Here is a 21,081-nt window from a genome sequence, read left to right as displayed (position 1 = left end):
GACTAACCGATGTACAGACAACAAGGACTACCGTAGGGTGGTTGACAATACTTTCCTGTTGGCTGAAACTTTCAAAAGCCCAACTTGAGGTCATATTCCTTATTCTGTTCGACACAATTGTAGGCCTTCATTGTATACATTTTTTTAGGGGATATATGCTTATATTATCTGGGAATGTAGGTTTTGAAGATTTGTAGGCTAATTGATATACAACAAGAAGGGCTTTATGGTGACATTACTTTGAAGTTTAATCTGTGAAGTTGACTCTGAGACTTCAAGAAGCTCAACTTAGTTTGAGGTCATAATGCCATAGCTTTTGACATGGACATGATTGCTAGTGTTGATGTCGTATATGCAAGTAGCCAAGCCATTAGGACTCAAAAGGGATGTATTATCTTTCTTCAATCTTCTAGTGTAATTAGTTCAGAAGAATAGTCTGAATGATGCAGAGCTGAGAGTGTACCCAAGCAAGAAGAAGAAGGCTGCTCCTAATGATAGAGCTAACAACCAGCCTTAGGTGTAGCTTGTGGATCCCCTCCCTACACCAGCACCAAATTATGGGTACAATTAGGGTTTCTTTAAAATATTAATCAGTCTTTATTTAAGTCATGTTGGAGATGTAATCTTAATTAGGATTTGTTCGTCCTGGTTTGAGTTCCAGTCCTATTTCAGGCAAGGTTTTCAAGGTAACAAGGTAAGGCAAGGCAATAGAGGGCAATGAAAACCAAGGCGACACCAGGTCGCCTTGACCCAGAAAAGGGCCAGGACACCCAGGCAACGCTTAGGCGACGCCTTGACAACCTTGATTTGAGGTCCTAGTTTGAGTCTGAAAGTTATGTTAGGCATTTCGCTCAGTTGAGGCAATGATTTGTTGAATCAGAAATTTTCCTCTGAACATCGCTTTTGCTTGAGAGAAACACACTCCTCTCAACTTTTCTTCCCTCCATGGAATTCTTCAGTTATCCCCAAGTCTGCCGCTGATGTATTCTTGAAGCTCCTTATAATAGCTGGAAGCTTATTGCTGCTACAAGAGTAATAATCATAGGTCTGGAGATTATCTCTGCTGTTCAAGAAATCCTGCAGCAACTGTAACTTTACAACATCCCAGCTACAACTCCAAATCCTCTGCAGCCCCAACCCTGGCTTTCCCCATTCTTGTTTTCAACGCCCCCAAGACCGGAAACCTGCACCATCCATTTAACTTCAAAACTGCTCCTCTTTGGATTGAATACTTCTCTGCCCCTTTGGAATACTCAATCCAATTTGCAGCTCCATCCTACCATTGAATCCGTTAAAACCCATCTCAGTTTCTTCCCAGAAAACCCCAAATTCCACCTAGACCTAAACCAACCTTTAGGAAGCTCCTTTATTTGGACTTCTGGATTGAACTTGACTCCCACTTCAGGAGAACTTAACACAAAGCCCTATCCCAGATTCCTACTACAAGGTCCAGATTCCTCCAAGTTCTATCCAGAAACCTGGAAGTCAAACCCCAATTTGCTATTTCTTTAAATTCAGCAACATCTCCCATTAAAACTTCAAGAAACTTCACTGTTAGGTTCCTCTAGACTCACTTGACATAACCCTACCATCAAATACTAGGTCTTGCCAAACCGTAACTTCTGTTTTGACTCAACTGTTTACCAGTTCACCTCAGATCCTGCTTACTGGCTTCTTCTTGGATCCCTTCCAATATAAAATTACATGATTTTGTTTCAGATTGGTTCACTACTTTGAGTTCTTATGTTATGGTGCAGTCTAGTGGTCTAGCTGGGGTTATTTACTTTTATTTTCATTGTTAGTGGTGAGTTACCTTACATAATATTTTCATAATTAGAAGTAGTCAAAATTTAACTCACATTAGTTTAGAACTTGATTGTATCTTGTACTCCAAGTAGAGAGGACAAAATTGGGACTTGGACCTTGCAGCTCCATTCTAATATTTATGCAAAGCAAATCAAGGTTCAGGTTTCTTACTCAACTACTTTGGTTCTGTTTGCATGGGCCTCTCATGGAGTTACCTAGTGTTTGATCTAATAGGTTGGAAGTGGCTGGTGTTCAATTCAATTGACTTGTCTTGTGGTGAGAAGCCAGGAGGCTGACTCAAGTTTGGAATAGAAACCAGATAAAATCGTATATCGAAACGACTTCTGGCATCACCGGAAGGATCGGAACCACATTCGTGGGCCGACAATTTTTCTGGATAGGTAGAACTATTGGAAGCAAATGGAAAAGGAACACCGAGTGGGATCAAAGAAACTAGCGGACTTTTTACAACCTGTTCTTCTGCCATTAGAAGATTTTCTTCAGTCTTCAATCCTTTCTACTGTAAGTTTCAAACTAGTTCGTTCTTCTGCCATTAGAAGATTTTCTTCAGTCTTCAATCCTTTCTACTGTAAGTTTCAAACTAGTTCTCTGGTTAGTTCCTAATTTTTCACTGACTTCTTAGTTCGGTCCTTTCAGTCCTCTGCCCAGTCCAACCATCAAACAACCTCCAGCCTCTCATTGTGTTTCACCCCTGGAAAGATGATCACTTAATTCAAATCTCAGCCCTTTGGGGCTTGTGGATCTGCTGCCATTGTTCCTCCACCATGCCAATGTACCCTGAGATCATTTCCTGCAGTTCCAGCATTGTGTTTTGGTATTGGCAGGAATTATTTTACATGCTGGCTGAATTTAGAACCTTTGGAATTGTATCCTGCTTTATTTGACCTTACCCATCAAATATTCTTATTCTGTTTCAATCCTTTAAAAGTAATATTACACTGTTTCTTCCTGTTCTGATCCTTTCCCTATACCCGTTAGACCACCATCAACCTTACCAGAATCTGAATATACCATTCATGTGACTTGTTCAGGGCTGAATGAAGCTTTCAATTTTATCCTACATTACTAAACCATGATACGGGGAAGATGATTCTATAATTCATTCCATCTCTGATGGTAGACAAATATTTTCATATAACATCTGGATGGGTGCATTTCTTCTATTGCCAGGTTAATTCTCAAGCTGTACAAGGGTCAAGAATAGCAAACTGAAAGTTTACTGTTGAAAGTTTTCCCGTTGCTGAAAATAGCTACTGTGTTAATGGCAACAGTAGTTCTTTTTTTTTTTTTTTTTGGAAATTGGGAGATTGCTCTACTGAGTTAATGGCAACAGTAGTCACTTGGTATGTTTTATTTAGATTCTTTTTGTTCATGAAATTCTTGTGACATGTTCCAAAATTTGATGAGTAAATCACCATTTCAAAGATACTGGTGATAGAAACTGTTTCCATTATTGAACTTGTTTTATCACTAGAGGATGCCACATCATCTTGTCTTCTCCATGCCTAAGCTTGCTTCTGCATTTCAATGGTCTTCTTCCATGCTGGCCGAGCCATGATATCTTTGATCCAAGCATTCATATGCGGGCGAGCCTCGAACAACACCTTCGATTATGTTCCCTGCAAGATGTGTATTGGTGGCATGTGGTAAAGATCGGCTAAGGTAAATGCATCTCCACCCAAGAATTTAGACCTGGAAAGCCTCTCCTCATACACATCAAGAACCTTAGCTAGCTTTCTCTGGTTCTCTTCCACAACAGCTTTGTCTGTTTCCATACCTAAAAAGAATGGCTTCCCCAGGTGCTCATAAATTAGCTTGGAAACGGTTGCCATCTTCTTTGTGTCATGGTAGACCAACTCGGTCCCCCTCCCATGGTACTCGAATTCGACATTTTTCTCGTGAAGGGTAGCGAAAACTCGCATTGTTGCAGTAGAGAAAACGCTTCCATGAATCTTAGGAGCCATAGTTTTCTGTTACAGATAGTTCTGGAAATTATAGAATAAACGAGAAAAGAGCAGACAGATGGAAGATGAAGAAGAAGATGAGATTGTTTTCATCAATGTAATGGCATGGGCATTTTATAGAGAGAAGACAGAGCACAAGATATCAGGCATTGGTTCAAATCGGTACACTTCTAGAATGATCCGTTTGGATCAATTTACTAAATTAAGATGAGGTGCCTATCGCATAATTACATGAATACCCCTCTTGGTTCATTTGTCTGCCAAAAAAAAGCCCTTACTAATTGAAAACAATTTCTGGTGTTTTTTCCTTGGAGAAGCCAAAAAAAGGTGGTCAAAATCATTTATAGTGATTTTTGAAATATAAATCAAAGTTTATAAATTTTTTTGCTTTGAGTAATATTTTTGACACATGTTTATTTATCCAAGCAAAAGTTGTGTGCATTGGATTTGTGCAAAATAATTTTGAAGAGGAATATTCAAGAAATTTTCAATCTTTAACAATAGGAATGACAAAATTTTCTCTTCATCTTCTCTCTCTTTTGAAATCTTAGTTTTGGTCTTAGACTCTGTATGTAAGAGGATTTCTATTCTTCATTTTCTTTATTTTTGGTTATTATAATGTCTAAAATACCCCCTCTACCAACACCTAACTACCAAAATTATCCACCCTAAGATAAAAAAAAAAACTACACCACTGTCTCACCTTTTTCCTTGCGGAAATCATCTTGCCGCCATCGATGCTCCCTAACTAAATAGATTTCTGAAAAAAGAAAAGAAAAGAAAAGAAAAAAAAAGGGCAAAATTCAAAAAAAAAAAAAAAGAAAAGAAAGAAAGATCAAATTTCTGCAATGAATTGAGTGAGCACTTTACCCCTAAGGCCCTAACCCTCTCTTAATTTATTCTCTTTTTCTTCAAATCAATAGCTTATTGATGTTTCGAGATACAATTCTTTTGTTGTCAAGAAATGCGTAACAATTATTATTTATTTAAATGGGACAAGAAAAAATCTTCTACAAATAGTTTACGAAAAAGACCTTTTATATAGTCTATTTGTGGATGTACTTTTCGCATAGTAGTGGTAGTTTGGTTTTATGAGAGGTAAGACCAAAGAGGTCTCAGAATGCGAAACTGAAGTACTGAACTCAGACCCAACCGATCCATTGCTACTACAACCCAGTTGTCAAATTCTGCTCAACTCTCCAACCCAGTCGATTCCAAGTCCGATTCCGATTGCTCAATCCCTGGTCAGGTGGTCCCTCCTCAGCCGGGTCCGATTATAAAGAAGCCTAGTTCCGAGGTCTTCCTTGTGCTTTTCTCGTGTCAGTTATGCTTCTCTTGACCTTTCCCTTTTCACTCTTCTTTATCTGGTTCACTCGTGAGAATTTAGGCTTGTATCTTAATATGGTAAGCTTTGCTAAATTAACTTCAGCTATTGTGAAGTTTCTTTCTTTATCTCCAAAAGTTCATTCTTTTTGTAGGTAAAGTAAATCCATTTGACAAAAAAAATTGAAAATTTCTTCCTTTAGAACTACATTGGTCCGAATCAAAGTTGTTCTTGTTGTCATTTTTACTGTTATCACTGTCATCAATATCGTCTGCATGGGTACTCTCACTTAAAAATAGTGTTATATTCATGGTTATGGATCATGTTGGTTACGATTTTGCAGTTTGCATTTCAAATTTGAAAATCTGGAGGTAGTTTTAGTAGTGGGTAACAGTGATCCTTCGCCACCTTTTTGAGTAGTTTTTGAGCATGTTGACTCTATCAGGCTCTGGTTGGTTGGTTGGTTTTACTTTATTTATTTGTGTATTTGAGGGATTCCCCCCCCCCTCTAGGAGGTTTGAGTCTGGGGTGGGAAACTGTGTTCGGGGACTTTAAAGCATTTGATATACTCGTCTACAACTGGCCTGAAAACTGTGGTGCTTCCATCCTAGATTTGTTGTTGCAATGTCTTAATCAAGAAATACCAAACATGTGTTTTGCTGCAGCCTGTTATGTGCCAATGGGGCCTACTGTGGTGTATGGGCACTAGATTGGGTCAGTCTAGTATATGATAGGTTAAAGGGCTTGACTCAACTCATTCCATCAGCTTCGCATTGGTCAAGCACCTAACATAGGCATAGTTAGCCTATTAGCTACTAGTTGGTGCCACAGAAAATTGAATGAATGTGCTCCTTATACATCATCTGTTGTTGCCATTTTGATAATGGTTTGTAATATATCATGATGAGTATGTTCCTTGTAGCTCATCTTAGTGCCTAAAAAGCATGAAACAGAATGGAGTGGGGCACTCTGGTCTGTATTATAACAGTTTTGCCTTCTTGAGGATTATGTTTATCTCAAGAAAAGGAGTCATTGGTAGCACTAGCAAATGCCCCTGGAAAAAACTTAGTTATCCTGTTTCTTTTTCTGTAGTATTTGCTTTAGAATGACCATCACTTGAACTATACTGGTGGAGAACTGAAACAACTCTATCATGGATCTTGAAGCTTGAAAAGGCTAAGGTTCAAGTAGGACTGGTAATAGAAGCATTTGTACTGGAGTAATTCCATTTGAAAAGGATGTTTTCTGCTCCTATTTGCTGAAAACTGTCTAGAAATATGTATATATATAGATACCAGAAAGGAGAAGGGCGATTGAGTGTCTTCATTTAAGCAATGGTACAGAAGAAGAACAAAATGAAGTGAGGGGCTGGGGGCAGGGAAAAGAGTCGAGTCGATCCAGCTCGACGACCAGGAGAAGCAAACTGATATATGTGGACTCTGCTTGTGCAGAAGCCTTTGGCGCCAGGTTCACCCTATCTTTTTTAGCTTATGATTTTGCCATGAGGAATGCTATGAGGTAACTTACTTTTTACCCCATATTTTGGTGCATATTAGGTTCTGAGTTCCGATTGAGGAGTTTCTTATGGCCCCTGCTGTAATAAACCAATCCTAATCAGATCACCTGATTTTGAACCTATAACCAACTCTGGTTTGGATTCAGGCTGAGCATAACCAAGTTTTTAATACCATCCCTTGCCCAAATTTTGCAGTGCTGAATCTGATCAGATTGAGGTCAACCAAAGGTTTAAATAGCTCTATGAAGCTGCATTTGAAAATTGGTCCAAGTCTTGCTTCTGTTAGGTCATCAGGAAAAATAGTCCTCCTCATGGGGCATCTTTTTATTTTTTTATTTTAAAAAGTTAGGACAGAAAAGAGAAAATGACATCTAAAACCAAATTTTATTTTAAGAATAATGCTTGTGTCATTTGATGTCTTTTGAACACTTCAGATGACACTGAGGTTCTTATTATTTGATTTATTTAGTTATTAATATTATTGTTATTATTATTTATTTTTTTGAAAAAATGGAGTTCTGTTTAGTATTGAAGTGAATAATCTAGCCAAATGCAAATTCATAGGATTTCCTTTTAGGCTTACTACTACGGTGGGATTCACATATGTATACCTAACTGGGGTTTAATTGTATTGAATAATTTCTGGCTGACCTTCATATGCGTAGAAAAAACAATACAAATCTCAAAAATGGGTGTCACCACTTATATTAGTTTATCATCATAATCAATTATGAGGCATCACAGTGTTCATAACTTACATAATCATAGCATTGTAAATTGATATTGAACATCCTAACCATTTTGGAGCAAACCATGTGGTGGCCTGTTTTAAATAATTGTTGGAAACAAACAAAGTTATGACCTCTACTTGGTTATCAGATCTTCTGAATTTGTTAGCGTAGAAATTTACGAGAGCATTACAGTAGATCATGCATAAACTTAAGCACCAACTCCAGTGAATGATTCAACTAAGTCGTTTCTAAAGTGTTTCATTGTGTGAATCTGATTGGCCTATGATTTAGGTAGATCGATCCTTTTATGATGCATAGTAGATTTCTCTGTTGAAAACGTTCACATCATTTGTTTAGTTTTGATCAGAGGCTTCGAATATGGGATTCCTGAGAAACATTGCAGAGAGATCCTATTATAATACAAACCCTTGCTCAGTAACCAGAACACTGTCTATGGTAAGTACTTGAAATGGGTGCCAAAATTTTGAAGATCCAAAAGTCAGCATCGTCTTTGGATTCATGAATCTCACCACTTATATGATGTGCTGTGTTGCCTACGTAAATTTTTATTATGAAAAAAGTAGTGCCTAGGGGTTGGTAAAATTCAATTGTATGCAGCCTACCCCTGTTTCTAGAGAGGCTTTTCTAGAACTTGAACCCATGACCATGCTTTTCAGCAAGTGAGCACAATGAATTTAGATCTCATTTTTTTTTTGTAGACACATCAAAAGGAAAGATTTGCCCAAATGCTACAAGTGATTTGTACCAATATATTCATATGAATTTTTTTGCTCAATCAAAAATGTGAACAAATGATTTTTTTTAGTATAAAATTCTACTTTTGAAAATTTTAATGGGAACTTGTTGGAAACATTGTTATTGAGTCCTGTGTGTCTGCCTTCTGTATCACCTTTCCTTCATGCCCATTTCATCCCATGTCGGTTTTGAAAAGTTGACCTTGACAGCTCTGCTTAATGGGTAGAACATGTAATGGTTAAATTTCAGCACTTCTTTCATGTGTCTGAGATGAAACCTGAAAGTTTACTTCTGGCTGTGTCTTGTAGCTATCCAACAATTGTCCAAATCAGCCCTTTGAGTGACTTGAAATGGTGGACCGTGGAGACAATAGTTCTTTCCTGAGTCTGTTCTTGCAGTCATTCATTGAAATTGATATCTTGTTTCAGGTTTTGAGGTGTACATAATCCCAAAAAGAGAGAACTGAGAACTGCATATCAATGCTGAACTATGAGGTTATGTAGTTTGTAAATAGAATGTGATCTCCTCTATCTCTTTCTAATGCACACATGCAGCACAAACACACGTTGTTCATTCATTGCCTGTACCTTTTCCAGACACCTATCTTTGAAGATTACCAAATGAGGAAAATAAATACAACATGATCGACCAACCATGATCAACTTCTGCCTTCCTTTCATTTCCCCCCTAATAGAACTCCCAATATATATGTAAATATTTTTCTTTCTTCCATATATAAATTTAGATACTTTCAGTAACCCCGGCATAAATTGATTTTAGGTGCATTTTTGCAGGCAGATCCTTTGGCAGGTGATCTAAATGGTCATGACGAACGTTGTGGGAAAATAGTTGCTCTTTCCTCTGCACAACAAAGTGATAAAGGTTGTACTTAATCTTGCAAGATGTTCATACACCTTGTTATTGAAATACTACATTGTGGCTAAAATGTAAGTTTAGCTTGTTCCCTATTCCATTGGAGTGGCCTTTTTCACCTTTTTGTAGGTAAAACAGTGGACAAACTGCAAAATCAATGCCCAAACACAGAGCACCACATGACTGAGCCAGAGCTTCCACCCCAGGTTAAGCCCACTGATATTGTGGTCCATGAGGATGAATTTTTTCCACTCTCTGGAACGTCTTACTTTCATTGCATTCTCTCAAAATCCAACGTCGAACCCAAGTTTCAGATGGTAATTATTCCTCAACTTTTGCTTTAGAGGAACTCAAAAGTGAGAGTTATGGGCATGAGTAGACAACAAAGAGGTTTGGGATCCACTAATCATGAATGAAGGATATGAGATCTAGACAAGCAAAACAGTTAATGATTGATCCCAGACATCTCATTGCACATTTGTTTATTCCGAAAATACTGCTCAAAGGAAAACATTGGTGATGTATGGTTAGGGTCTCTTAACCAATAAGCAACCTAGTCCCTTAGTTGAGGTTTCTGGTTGTCATGAGGTGTCTTAAAGAATTTTCCTGTGCCATATGGTGGTTTACTCACTTCAAATTGTCTTCCTGGCATGCCCCTGCTTCTGTTTAAAAATTGTGGGCACCTTTCAAACTTTTATATGGTTTGGTTTTGAGACGGGCACTTCATTCAGTTAATGGTCAATTCGACCTGAAATTATACTGAATATTGTTGTTCTTAATATGATGGTCCATTTCTTACTTTGAGAAATTATTTATTGGTACACAGACAGAACCATCATATACTTTCAGCTATATTATCCATTTGACTAATTATTTTTGCGTCACAGACAATTCCTGTCAAAATACAGTCAGTTCTTCCACCAGCAACTGTGCCCGTAGTTCTTACTTTCCGAAACAAGAACTGGGAGATGAATTATTACGGTGATCGTAGCTTAAAGTGCTTTGGTCCCCGATGGAAAATTTTTGCCACCGACAATGATTTGAAGATTGGAGATGGGTGTGTTTTTGATCTCATGGAGAACGATAGTAAGATTGTCAAGTTTAGGGTGCAAATTCTCAGGGGTGATATCCCAGATGAATTGCTCTGCAAGGTCGATGGTGAGAGTTCAGAAACGCCTATTATTATTGAGTAGGAACTTCTATGCATGAAGGCATTTGTTTGTTACCACTTACTAGTATGAGTATCTGTAACAAGCTTGTATATGATCTGTGAAACCTAGATAATGTAACAAACCACCAAACACATCAGCTACTTTTGCATTGTATGTATGTTTGTGGTGTGCACTTCAGTAGTGTGCAAGGATGTTAGCCCGGCCATGGGATAGTTCTGAGAGTCATCGAGTTCTTACCTGGTTAGGGACTTAGAGTACATGCTGTGAGCAGGTAGCAGGCTTTTTTTTCCCCCTCCTTCCTCTAAATGGTTAGCATGAACATGTGTAGGTATAACTTATAAGTTTGTTTTAATGTGATGGTGGCTGGTGGCTGGTGGCTAGTGTTAATGGAAGATTTTGAGCTTTTCTGTAGTATTCTCTAATGAATGGTCTAGTCCTTGAATTTTAGTTCTCCCCTTGAAGCTGAACTTGAGAAGAGGTCATCTATATCCCCATAAGCCAAGATTTTGTCTCATCAGCACAGACTGCACAACAAACACATCCAAAAGAGAAAGTAATGTCATGAAAGAAGTAAAAAGAGATCCTTCAGCCATTTTCTTATATGTGCATAGTTATTATTTATTTTTTATATATTGGGGATGGGTGTTTTACATAATATACCATTAGGCATGATCGAACCCATGACCTCTTCATTAAGAGGTGTTGGTCTTACCAATTTAGCAATTTTGCGATGGTTATCTGTCCATAGTTGCTCTGTGTTGTTAGTCACTTGCTGCCGATGCAAAGTGCCTCTTTGATGCCCTGGAGTTACGCTATTCCTATGGACTTTTCTGTAGATTTAAAATATACTATAGGAGCTTTAAGTAGATTTCAAATTCATTATAGAAATTTTTGGAAATAAGGTTCATCCAGGTTAGTTTACGTGCATCTTGACTACATCCTCAGGGGAATAGTTTCATCATTGTATGACGGAGTTTCTTTTCTGGTCTAAGGAGATTCGAAGTCTTGACACTTATACTAAGAAGGATTGGTATTTGCCAACTTAGCCGACCCATTGAGGTTAACTCTAATTAAATGTTGAGATTGTAACATAAAAGCCTAGCCTCCATTGTGTGACATGGCATCAAAGCGGATGTTATATTCTTGAGGTGTCAGGTTAGACAAAGTAGTAAGGATTATGGAGTTCACAATTATAATTATGATCTAGGATTATGTAGGAGAAGGATCTTGGTTGGGAAAGATTTGACCATTTAATGCTATGTAGATAGATAGAAGGTAACAGTGATAGGGCATTGTAATTAACAATTGACTTTTATGTAGAAATTAAGTAAATGATATTGAAAATGAAGGAGATGATCATGTGAAGTAGTTCCTTGAGAAAAATTTTTTTTTTTTTTTTCCATTTGTAAAACCCTAAGAAAAATTTCGTGTGAAGGCATAAGAGTCATACAATCTAAATTTTCTTTGAAAGTTAACAAAACTATATTGTGATTGTTTTGTTTATGTAGTTGGCACAAATGGCATAAGAGAGTGGAAACTTGAATTTTCCCACCCTACTTTTATTCCATCAAACAAACGTAGCCTAAGATAAAAAGGGTGATACGTTGTTTTGAGTGGGGCCCAAGCATTTATTGCCAATTGATTTACTTGACTTCAAGTTCTCACCATTTCATTTTGATCAATTAAATTAATAATAAAAGGCCGATGTTATTGATGGTGATGAGTTGTTTAAAGTGGGGCCCAAACATTTATTATCAATTGAATGACTTGCCCTCACATGTTCACCATTTCATCAATTAGATTTAACAATAAGGGGCATATATTATTGACCGAAATCAACGGTACTTATTGCCTTAAATATTGGCTAAAAATTGGCAAAATTTGCCGGTTCGCTAGGTTTCGCCCCTTGGAGAACCGGAGAATTCCGCCAAACTTACTTACCTTGGCATAAATCCTATGTTTTAGGTTTTAAAGAGCTTACAATCCCACTAATATATGTCCACCAAATTGAAGCTAGGCTCTTGGACTTTAGGTTCTCCATGATATGTTATTTCATCACCATTTAATATGAATAATATATGATTATCTAGTTATTTAGTACATGCATTAGCATATGCGGTAATCAGAGAGAACATCAAAATTGATGTAATTTTTTTTTTATATTTTAGGACTAGATAATATTTTTATGTGCCCTTATGTTAAAGTATAGAAATCAAAGGATCATATAATACTTTTTCGTAATATTATTTTGTTTGATGGTCGTCTAAATTTCAAACTAATAAAAAAAAGATAGAAATTCATAGAAATATAATAAAGGAGATTGTTAGATAATAGAATCAAAGATCTAAACATTAATATTATAAGCTAGTTGTTGTAGCCAACACAGAGCTGTTCTAGTGGTGAAACCAACACCTCTTAGTGAAGTGGTTGTGGGTTTGACTCTTGTTGAGGCTTAGGCATATTAATATCCTCATCCCCGACTTAATAAAAGCCCAATTGTACCAAAAAAAAAGAAAAAGAAACTAGTCATTGTAAAATACAAATATATCTAAGAATTAGGATTTTACTCATATTTACATATCTCAATATTGTATCAAAGTTGGGATGTATATTGCATCTAATCCAACCGTAGGATGTATTCCCTAGGTTCTGAATTCTTTGGAAACAAATTTAGTTAGAGTATAGGTGAAATTATATGTTATTTTTTCTGGAGTTTTGTTTTATTGTCAACAACAAAATGACTAAGGTGTATTCTCTAGGTAATAAATGCTGAAAAACTTTTGAGGATGGATGACATGTCATGAGTAGGGTAAAGAAAAAAGAAAAATAAACGAAATTATGAAGTATGAAATTTATAGTATATAAGAACTTAAGTTGGAAGCAAGAAGAATATGTTGAAAAACTTATTAGAATCAGGAGCACGAGATAACAGTGTGAAAGCTGAAACTTCTAGGCACGTTACTATGTCGTTGTCCTTAAGACGTAATTTTCCTCTCATGGAAGGTGCAATGGGGTACTAGTGAACCGTCTCCCAAGATACAAAGAAGCCCAACTTTGAGTTGTATTTCCTCAAGTTTTGCAAAGCATAGACAAAAGTCAAGAAATAGAGAAAATTTCGGATTCTTCTTCTATCTTGCTGTTGAGAAGCTAGAGGATATTTATAGGCTTTGAGGTGCCTCTACTGAACAATTCATGACTCTGTTTGTATAAGTGCACCTCTTTGTACGGGTACCAATGCCTACGTTCATATTTGAGCCGTTGGATCATTCGGCCGCATGATCTAACATTTCAGATTTGAACCATCGAATAATTATTTATGGATCTACTTCCATTGCCCTAGATCTGTCGTTGATCAAAATACACGGTTCATATCTAATCTCGCTCAAAGCTTGCAAAGTGCTAAGTGCGTGCGCGTGCATGCTCGGACAGTACGCCGTCCTTGCTCATACACTGCACACTGTGTCTTATTATTATAAATCAAAGTTAATAGGCAGTACCTATTAATTAACTTGGATTCTAATATCTCAGTTTCCAATGTGAGACTATATAAAAAAACACTTTCCCAAAATAAATAAAGGAAAGTTTTCCGCACTTATAAATCCAATAAAATGAAACATTTATTATTTTATTATATTAAAAATAATACAACAGAATCCAAATAAAGTGAGATTATAAAGGAGAGAATGAGATGAGAGAGATAGACTCAAAAGTAACTTTTCAATGAATGGTGTTGAAGTGCTAGAGTTTAGATCACTATCCCATGAGAATAGTGTATACACTACCTTTGCCCCATTTCCATCACATAAGGGGTTACTAATTCAAATACGAGAACACTTGATAATACAAAGGGACTAGGAATACAATATAAGGGGAATTGTAAACATAAGCCTTTAGGACAATATTGCCTATGTAATTTCTCCGCCTCCCCTAATCCTCTCTCCCGCCTCCTTTGCCCGCTTCCACCTCCCTCCTCTCCCATCTCTCTCGGCTTTCCCATCACCGAGCTTCTTGTCTCCACCTCTCTCGTCTCCCGCCTTCTCTGATCCACTCTCCCTTCTCCTTTGATCCTCTCTCATGTCTTCTCCCTCTTTCCCGTCTCAGATTAGATAACCAGATCTGGGGTTTTCCCCTTAGATCTGATTGTTCTTTTTGCCGATCTTTCTCCATCTCTCTCCCTAGTTGCAACACTTTTCTTTTTCCTTTTTCCGTTTTTTACTAAAAAATAATTTCTCTAGTTGCAGCGATCTTTGGTGCATACCGCAAATTAACTCCAAATCTGGAAGTACAAGTTCTTTTGCGGTGAGCCGGATGGCAGGTCTGAACATTTTCCACATTTTTAATGCTACCACCGCGACAACCGAACGAGTTTTGTGTCCGTCCTTGAGGAGTGTTGTGTGTCCGCCCTTGAGATGTGTTGTATGTCCGCCCCTGAGGAGTGTATTTTGTCCCCCTATGTGGGTGTTGGTGCTTATTTGGTGCAGCATTTGTTGTGGATTTCTTTCTAAGGGTATATTGGGCTTAACCCACCCCTTAGCCTGGATGACCTTGTTTATAGCATGTTTGACATGTTGGTCAATTTCTGCTCCTTGGATTGATTCGATCCTTGTGTTTTCATGCTTTTCTCTTGGTATTTTCCCTTTCTTTTGTGTCTGTATTTTCTTTTATTTGTGTGTCTATGTTTTCTTGTTTTAGTGAATGAAGTGTTGTTTACCAAAAAAAAAAAAAGAACAATATTGCAAAAGAGGAAGGGAATATGAAACTATTATAAATACTATAAAAGGCACTGAAGGGTAGGACTTCGATGCTTTATAAAGGAGGGGTATCCTATATATAGTAGCTGAAAGATTTTTGAACTTTAAGCCATTTGGAATCCACAGACCTAAGTCATCATTGAATCCTTCACGACTTAAATGACTTAATCCGTTTGCTAACATCATGATCAATAATTGTTGACATTATGTTTTCATCATATTATCTATGTTGTGGGCCATTGAATAGGGAGTCCAAATCAGCAACCTTAATGAAGAGCACTTAATTTCTCCAAACGCTTCTTGACAATGAATATAAGGGGGCCATGGGGTACCACTGTGGGTCTCACCCCTTTTAATTTTTTTTGTTATTTTTCATTTATGGGCTCCACCTAATTTTGTAGTTGAAAAATGTAGGGGAGTCACAAGGAAAATGATCTGAATTCTTGAATGAAATTTCACCTTTGAAAATTGATAAAGTGGAACCCCTTCTTAAATATGTAGTGGTGAAAGTAGAGGATAATATATAACTACCTTGAGTGGAGTAGAATTGTACTCAAATTCTTAATAGATTTAAAGGACTTAGAAAGTGAATGGATGAACAAAAATTGTCACCTCACCAAATAAAAATTACATTTAATGAGTGCATCTTGAAACTTTGTCTAATTAAATAATCAAATTTGCAGTAATTTATAAAACTAAGGATAAATGCGAATTTATTTTCTTACACATTAAAATCCACCCAAGAAGTCCATCTAAGTAAAATTGAAAAATGATTGATATTAGTTTTTATATGTCTAAATAGTGGAATGCTTGAAACCCACGGGCCACGATTCATGTTTTAATAAAAAAAAGTACATAAGAGTGTGAACATTGAACTAATTGAAAGTTCATTGACGTTAGTTATACAAAATCATATAGAGTATATGATATGAGAAAATAGAATCCCTAGAAGAGATTATAAATTACATAGAACATATTTTCTTTTAACTTTTATTTATTTTTTAAATTTTGTGGAAATTTCACTAGTTCATGTCCATAAACCAAAGGGCGGAGTCATGATTAAATATTGGGGGAGGGCCGGAAAATAAGTTTGGATCACCTCCTCATCGGACGAGTATTAAGCCACCGCACATATTGTGTAGGCTCATGTGGGACCCACTGTTGGATATTTAATCATATTTTAGTTCACTTACTTCAATAAAATTTTTTTTGAATGGAACAATTACTTTAGTAATTAGTTCAATACAACTATACAAAAAATACAATTTTAGAAAAAAAAATTAATTCAGTTATTTCAATAATTAAATTTTAAAAAAAATCAAAGAAACAGATAATACATATTACTTAAATAATTACTTCAATATAATGTTAGAAAAAATAGTTAGTTCAGTAATTAAATTGAAAAGAAAAAATCAGTTGGTTCATGCCTTTGTGATTTTCTAAGGCTTTTTGGAAAAAAAGACTAGAAAAATTGAGAGAGGAAAAAAATTAAGAAAAAAAAAAATCTAATAATTGTGGAGATGATTAAGAAAACTCCAAAGTGTACTAGCTTTTTCCTAATTACATAACTGTTTGTAAAAGGTGTGAGGAAAGAAGAGAGAAAAAAAATAAGGAATAGTAAAGGAGACTCAGGAGAGAATAAAAAAACATAGAAATATGGGAGAATAAATAGGGATAAATTTATCGACATTGAATTAGTTTCTCTAATTAAGTTTTAACCTTTTGTTCCTTAAAAGTAGGGGTTTAATGACTTATTCAATTTCTTCAATTGAGTTCTTTTCGGGGGAAATAGTCTATTGTGCACAATAGTATAATTTTTGAAGCACCACGTGTATAATTTTAATCATATGGTTAGAATTTACTAAGAACTATATTTTACTAAGTTAAACCCATTATCTCGGGTTTACTTTCCATGCCTAAGTCAAATACTAGGGGTAATCATCATTTTCCACAATAGTTACTGGCGTAAAGTTGGCCTTTGCTTTGTCTTTGTGTTGTGGGGAAATATGGTCCCGATCATCCCCCTTCGGGAGAGAGGCACCCCCACTCGGGAGAGATGCACCCTCCTCGGGAGAGATGCACCTCCCTCGGGCTGGTGCATCTCTTCCCTCATAAAGGGTCCCGAGTGCCTCACTCGGGACAGATGCCTCCCTCTTTTTGTCATCTGGTCTCTTCCTTGAAGAAGGTCCCGAGGACCTCAGTCGGGAGAGACACCTCCCATGAGGGATGGCTCACTTCTTCCCTAAAGAAGGTCCCGAGGGCCTCATTCGGGAGAGACACCTCCATCTTGGCAGGTTCATTTCTTCGTTGGAGAAGTGCCACACTTGGGAAAAATATCCAACTTTAGCATTTCTCAGAAGACTCTCTTGACTAAGTCAAGAAGAGTTAGTTACGCATAAACACTCAGCATATCTATTCCGAGAATTGGGGAGGTGAGTCGGATACGGCGATATCGGGGTGCGACAAAGAAGGAGCCGTTATTCCACTACTCCACTCACTCCTCAACTATCGATCCGGAATCTAAGGAATCACCGCCTCAAGGTAATTTCTATATAAACCTACCTCCAACATGGAGAAAGAAAAAGGGAGAACTTTCATCTGAGTACTTACTCATTACGTTCTTGAGAACTCTCTCAAGAACCATTATTGTTACCTAGGCTGACTTGAGCGTCGGAGGCGGTTCCCCGGTCAAAACTAGGCCGGACCGTTCTTGCTTTCTTTGTGTGTGCAGGCATCTCAGTTATTCCAACTTAGTTGGAGAGCTCTTAAGGTGGTCATCTCAATATCCGGTTCTCGAAGAAGTTCTAGACGCAACACTTTGCAAATACTATCGCTGGCGACTCAAGAGCTCCTGAAACTGATAAAGTTATTGTTGCAACGCTAACTCTTGAAACCATGTTCATCATTGAGACTGCTGCATAATCTTGCAATTCTCAAGTCATTGGTGAGGATGATGTTTGATTTTGCAAACATTAGCTGGGTTTGTATTATGATTATGTTAATTACTTAACTTCTTGATTAGATGTATGAAGCTGGTCTTTGATCATGCTCTTCAATAGCCATCATTAATGGGCAATTGACATATTCAAAGTTCATACATTGTCCTCCTTTGTTTTCAAATGAAGAACCATTGGAACAAACAATTCTTGCTCCATGTGATGTTTTTTGCATTACCCATGAAAATAATAAAGAGAAAATTTGAAACAAGTAGGAAAAAGTTCCCAAAAAGAAAGGAAAAAAATCCTAAGCTAAGAAACAACTTCCTAGTGGGATTATTGACGGAAAAGGGTTCCCATTCCTGAAATCTTCTCCAAATTTTTTTTTCTTCTTAAATTTTAAATACAAAGCTTAAATTTCTAGTTCTTAGAAGTATTGTCAAATATCACACCTAGAGTACATCGTTGAACAGAGGAAGTTATAGCAGAACCCTACTCGTCACAGGTGGGGCAAAACTTAGGACCTTCTTTAGAATATATTTATGTAAAAAGAAAGGGTAAACTAACTTACTTTAATGGTTCTACGAATCCCTCTTTCCCTCTCTCTTTGTTCATGCTTTAGGTATAGAGAAGATTCCACTCTCTCAATTTCTCTTGATCCCACCATCACTAGTTGGAGTAGCGAATCCATGGAAGAAACTAGGAGACCGAGGAGAAACTCAAACTAGAATAAGTAAAAATCTGTCCAATGAAGATGGCTTCGAATGAAGAAGAAAACTAACCTGAGACCAATCTCTGGAACTTGTGCAGCAAAACTTCTGAATTACTTAATTTGGGTGTAAAAGGTAAACTTGAGAAAATCAGTTCAACTTTGTAAAATAGTTCTCAGCAAATTCCAACCGTAAGATTGAAATTTTACACATGGCAGCTCAAGGAACAGTATTGTTGTGCATTGCAGACCATTTTTTCCGTTCTTTTTGTAAGATATTTTCCTTTGCGCTTTTGTAGCTTACAAAATGTAAGCAACCTTTTTTTTTAAATAAATTAAATTAAGGGTAATTTTCATTTGGACCCCTTGAGGTCTGGTATATGTCATTTTTAGTCCAAAAAAACTTAGACTTTGCATCTACCTCCCCTGTGCTATAGAAAAAAAATCAATTTAAGGACAAATTATCACTTCTATAGTTCTATGACCAATTTGTCCTTATTCTTTCTTTCTTTTTTTTTTTTTGACATACACACCCCCATTTGCCATGAAACTTGTGACTCCCTTTTAGTTAAAAAATTACAGAAAAGTCCTAGAATTCAAATAAAATTTTTAAAACATGATCAAAATACCCTTATATGTTAAAATGACTCAAGTACCCCTTAACTTAAACCCTATTTGCAAAGTATAATCTTTAGGAATCTTTACCTAGAGTCTGGACCTCCCCCTCAGAGAAGCACATACTGCTCCATTACACTACCACACAATAGTGTGGAGCTCACATTTGAATATTGATCAAATAATTCAAAGGTGAGACTCCCAATGAGTCCCCACATGGGCCCACCATTAATGTGTGGTAGGAGAATCATTAGGGGAGCAGTATGTGCTCCCCTAATGAAGAGATGATGCAGATTCCTTTACTTATAGCTGATTTTTATTATAACTCAATGAGGTGCCTAATGCATTGGTCAACCTAGATTTTGTTGCCATCTAAGATTACTATCTGATAATTCCATAATAGTACTATTTTTACCAAAAGCAACCTCCAACATAATGAGGTCGAGCTAGGCTAACACTACCGACTCCAAAAAAAGAAAAAAAAAAATAATAATAAAATAAAATGAAACTCAATTCTAAAATTGTGTTGATCTACCTTAGGACTAAATCTTATTTAAACTCAAGGTGGGCTAAGATAGGTTTGGATTGATAGTGCCAAACTTGTAACTTATTCTACTCTATAGTGCAATTCAACACAACTTGCCCTTCTAAAATGTTGTTTTGTTTCTCATTCACATTTTTTGATCATCGCCATCAATAATGAAGCAACTTCAGCTTTTACCTTATATTTGAAATTTAATATACACCCATCGATATGTATTTGTAATATGATATGATACAATACAAAACAAATCGTCTCTTAAAATCACTCTACATATACATTACAAATATTCCATACATTTTTTTTGGGTGAAATATACTTTAAACTTTACTTTATCCTTTGAGTTTTTAACATGACACTCACTATTTTTGGGGTGAAAATAATGACCATTACTATTATCTCCTAAATTACATGGAACCCACATGCATAATTACAAGTTATCCATAATTAAATTCTATTGTTAAATGGTGAATATAATTTTTTAAATGCCCTTACTCTTTTTTTAGGTATTTCAAATTACCCAAATGCCCTCTGGGCAAGTAAATGACAACAATGCTTCCAGTTTAATACCCTCCCATAGCCTAACTGGGTGAAGGGAACTCTCATCTTCTACCTATAGGGATCTTCAGTCTCTAAGACCCCTACTTGCTGCCCAGCCTGCAGGACCTGCTCATTTAATCTAATTCACCTTATTTATATTCTTTGAGTTCACCCAATTAATGGAAGTTTGTCTTGACATAGTATTAGGCTTACCAGAGTTGACTTTTCTCATATTTTTCCTGTACGAAGTTTCTTTTTCTTTTTCTCTATTACTTCATTGGTGGTTGAAGTTTTCAGATCTGAGATTATGCAATTAGGTTTTGTTGTTCAAATCTTGGATCTGAGAGTTTCATTCTTTACTTTCTAGATCTAAGAATTAGATTTGTGATTTTATGACCACAAAGAAGAAAAGCGATTTTACAGATCTAGGTAGCAGGGGGTGCCAAAGCAGTTTCTAGTGACACAGGCCTTGACTGATGGGACGATAGGTTCTTTCAGTGGTAACTAATCACCATCTTTCCCTTCAATGGATCGTGTTGCCACCATCATTGTTCTGTGCAGTTAGGGTTGAGAGGAGAGAGTTGATGCCGCCTGCTCAGATCTTAGAGAGGGTTGTCTCCAACAATTTGCTACCCACATTGAACTTAATCCGATCGTCTTGAATTCCTTCCATGACTGGAAACAAGTGGTTTTAATTCAATTGAAGATGCACAGATCCAAGACTCTAGATATTTTGTTCGATTAAATGTATTTGACTGGATATAAAGTGGTCAAGATTCAAGAAACTTCACTTACCAATATCAAATTATATGCGAGCACCAAAGTT

General features: G+C 36.7%; 1 protein-coding gene and 1 pseudogene across 2 annotated transcripts; one reads left to right on the top strand and one right to left on the bottom strand.

Annotated features, from left to right (window-relative positions):
* Positions 1 to 3,158: 3,158 nt before the first annotated feature.
* LOC149000227 (glutathione S-transferase F8, chloroplastic pseudogene) lies at positions 3,159 to 3,798 on the bottom strand (annotated as a pseudogene).
* Positions 3,799 to 5,036: 1,238 nt separating this feature from the next.
* On the top strand, positions 5,037 to 10,357 carry LOC149000226 (B3 domain-containing protein Os04g0386900-like). Of its 2 annotated transcripts, XM_089140386.1 has the most exons (5): positions 5,121 to 5,195; positions 8,547 to 8,612; positions 8,913 to 9,000; positions 9,121 to 9,308; positions 9,879 to 10,357. In XM_089140386.1, exons 2-5 carry the CDS (start codon positions 8,598 to 8,600, stop codon positions 10,182 to 10,184), a joined length of 597 nt encoding a protein of 198 aa, XP_088996512.1. In that variant the 5' UTR covers positions 5,121 to 5,195; positions 8,547 to 8,597; the 3' UTR covers positions 10,185 to 10,357. The 2 variants fall into 2 exon arrangements, with proteins under 2 accessions (XP_088996511.1, XP_088996512.1); XM_089140385.1 differs by lacking the exon at positions 8,547 to 8,612 and having other exon boundaries at positions 5,037 to 5,195.
* The last annotated feature ends 10,724 nt before the right edge of the window (positions 10,358 to 21,081 follow it).

This window comes from Hakea prostrata, chromosome 11, assembly GCF_041222555.1.
Source record: "Hakea prostrata isolate BN-2017 chromosome 11, UWA_Hpros_2, whole genome shotgun sequence".
NCBI classification, from domain to species: domain Eukaryota; kingdom Viridiplantae; phylum Streptophyta; class Magnoliopsida; order Proteales; family Proteaceae; genus Hakea; species Hakea prostrata.
The sequence above is the reverse complement of the archived record's forward strand: the minus strand, read 5'-3'. Positions and strand labels throughout refer to the sequence as shown.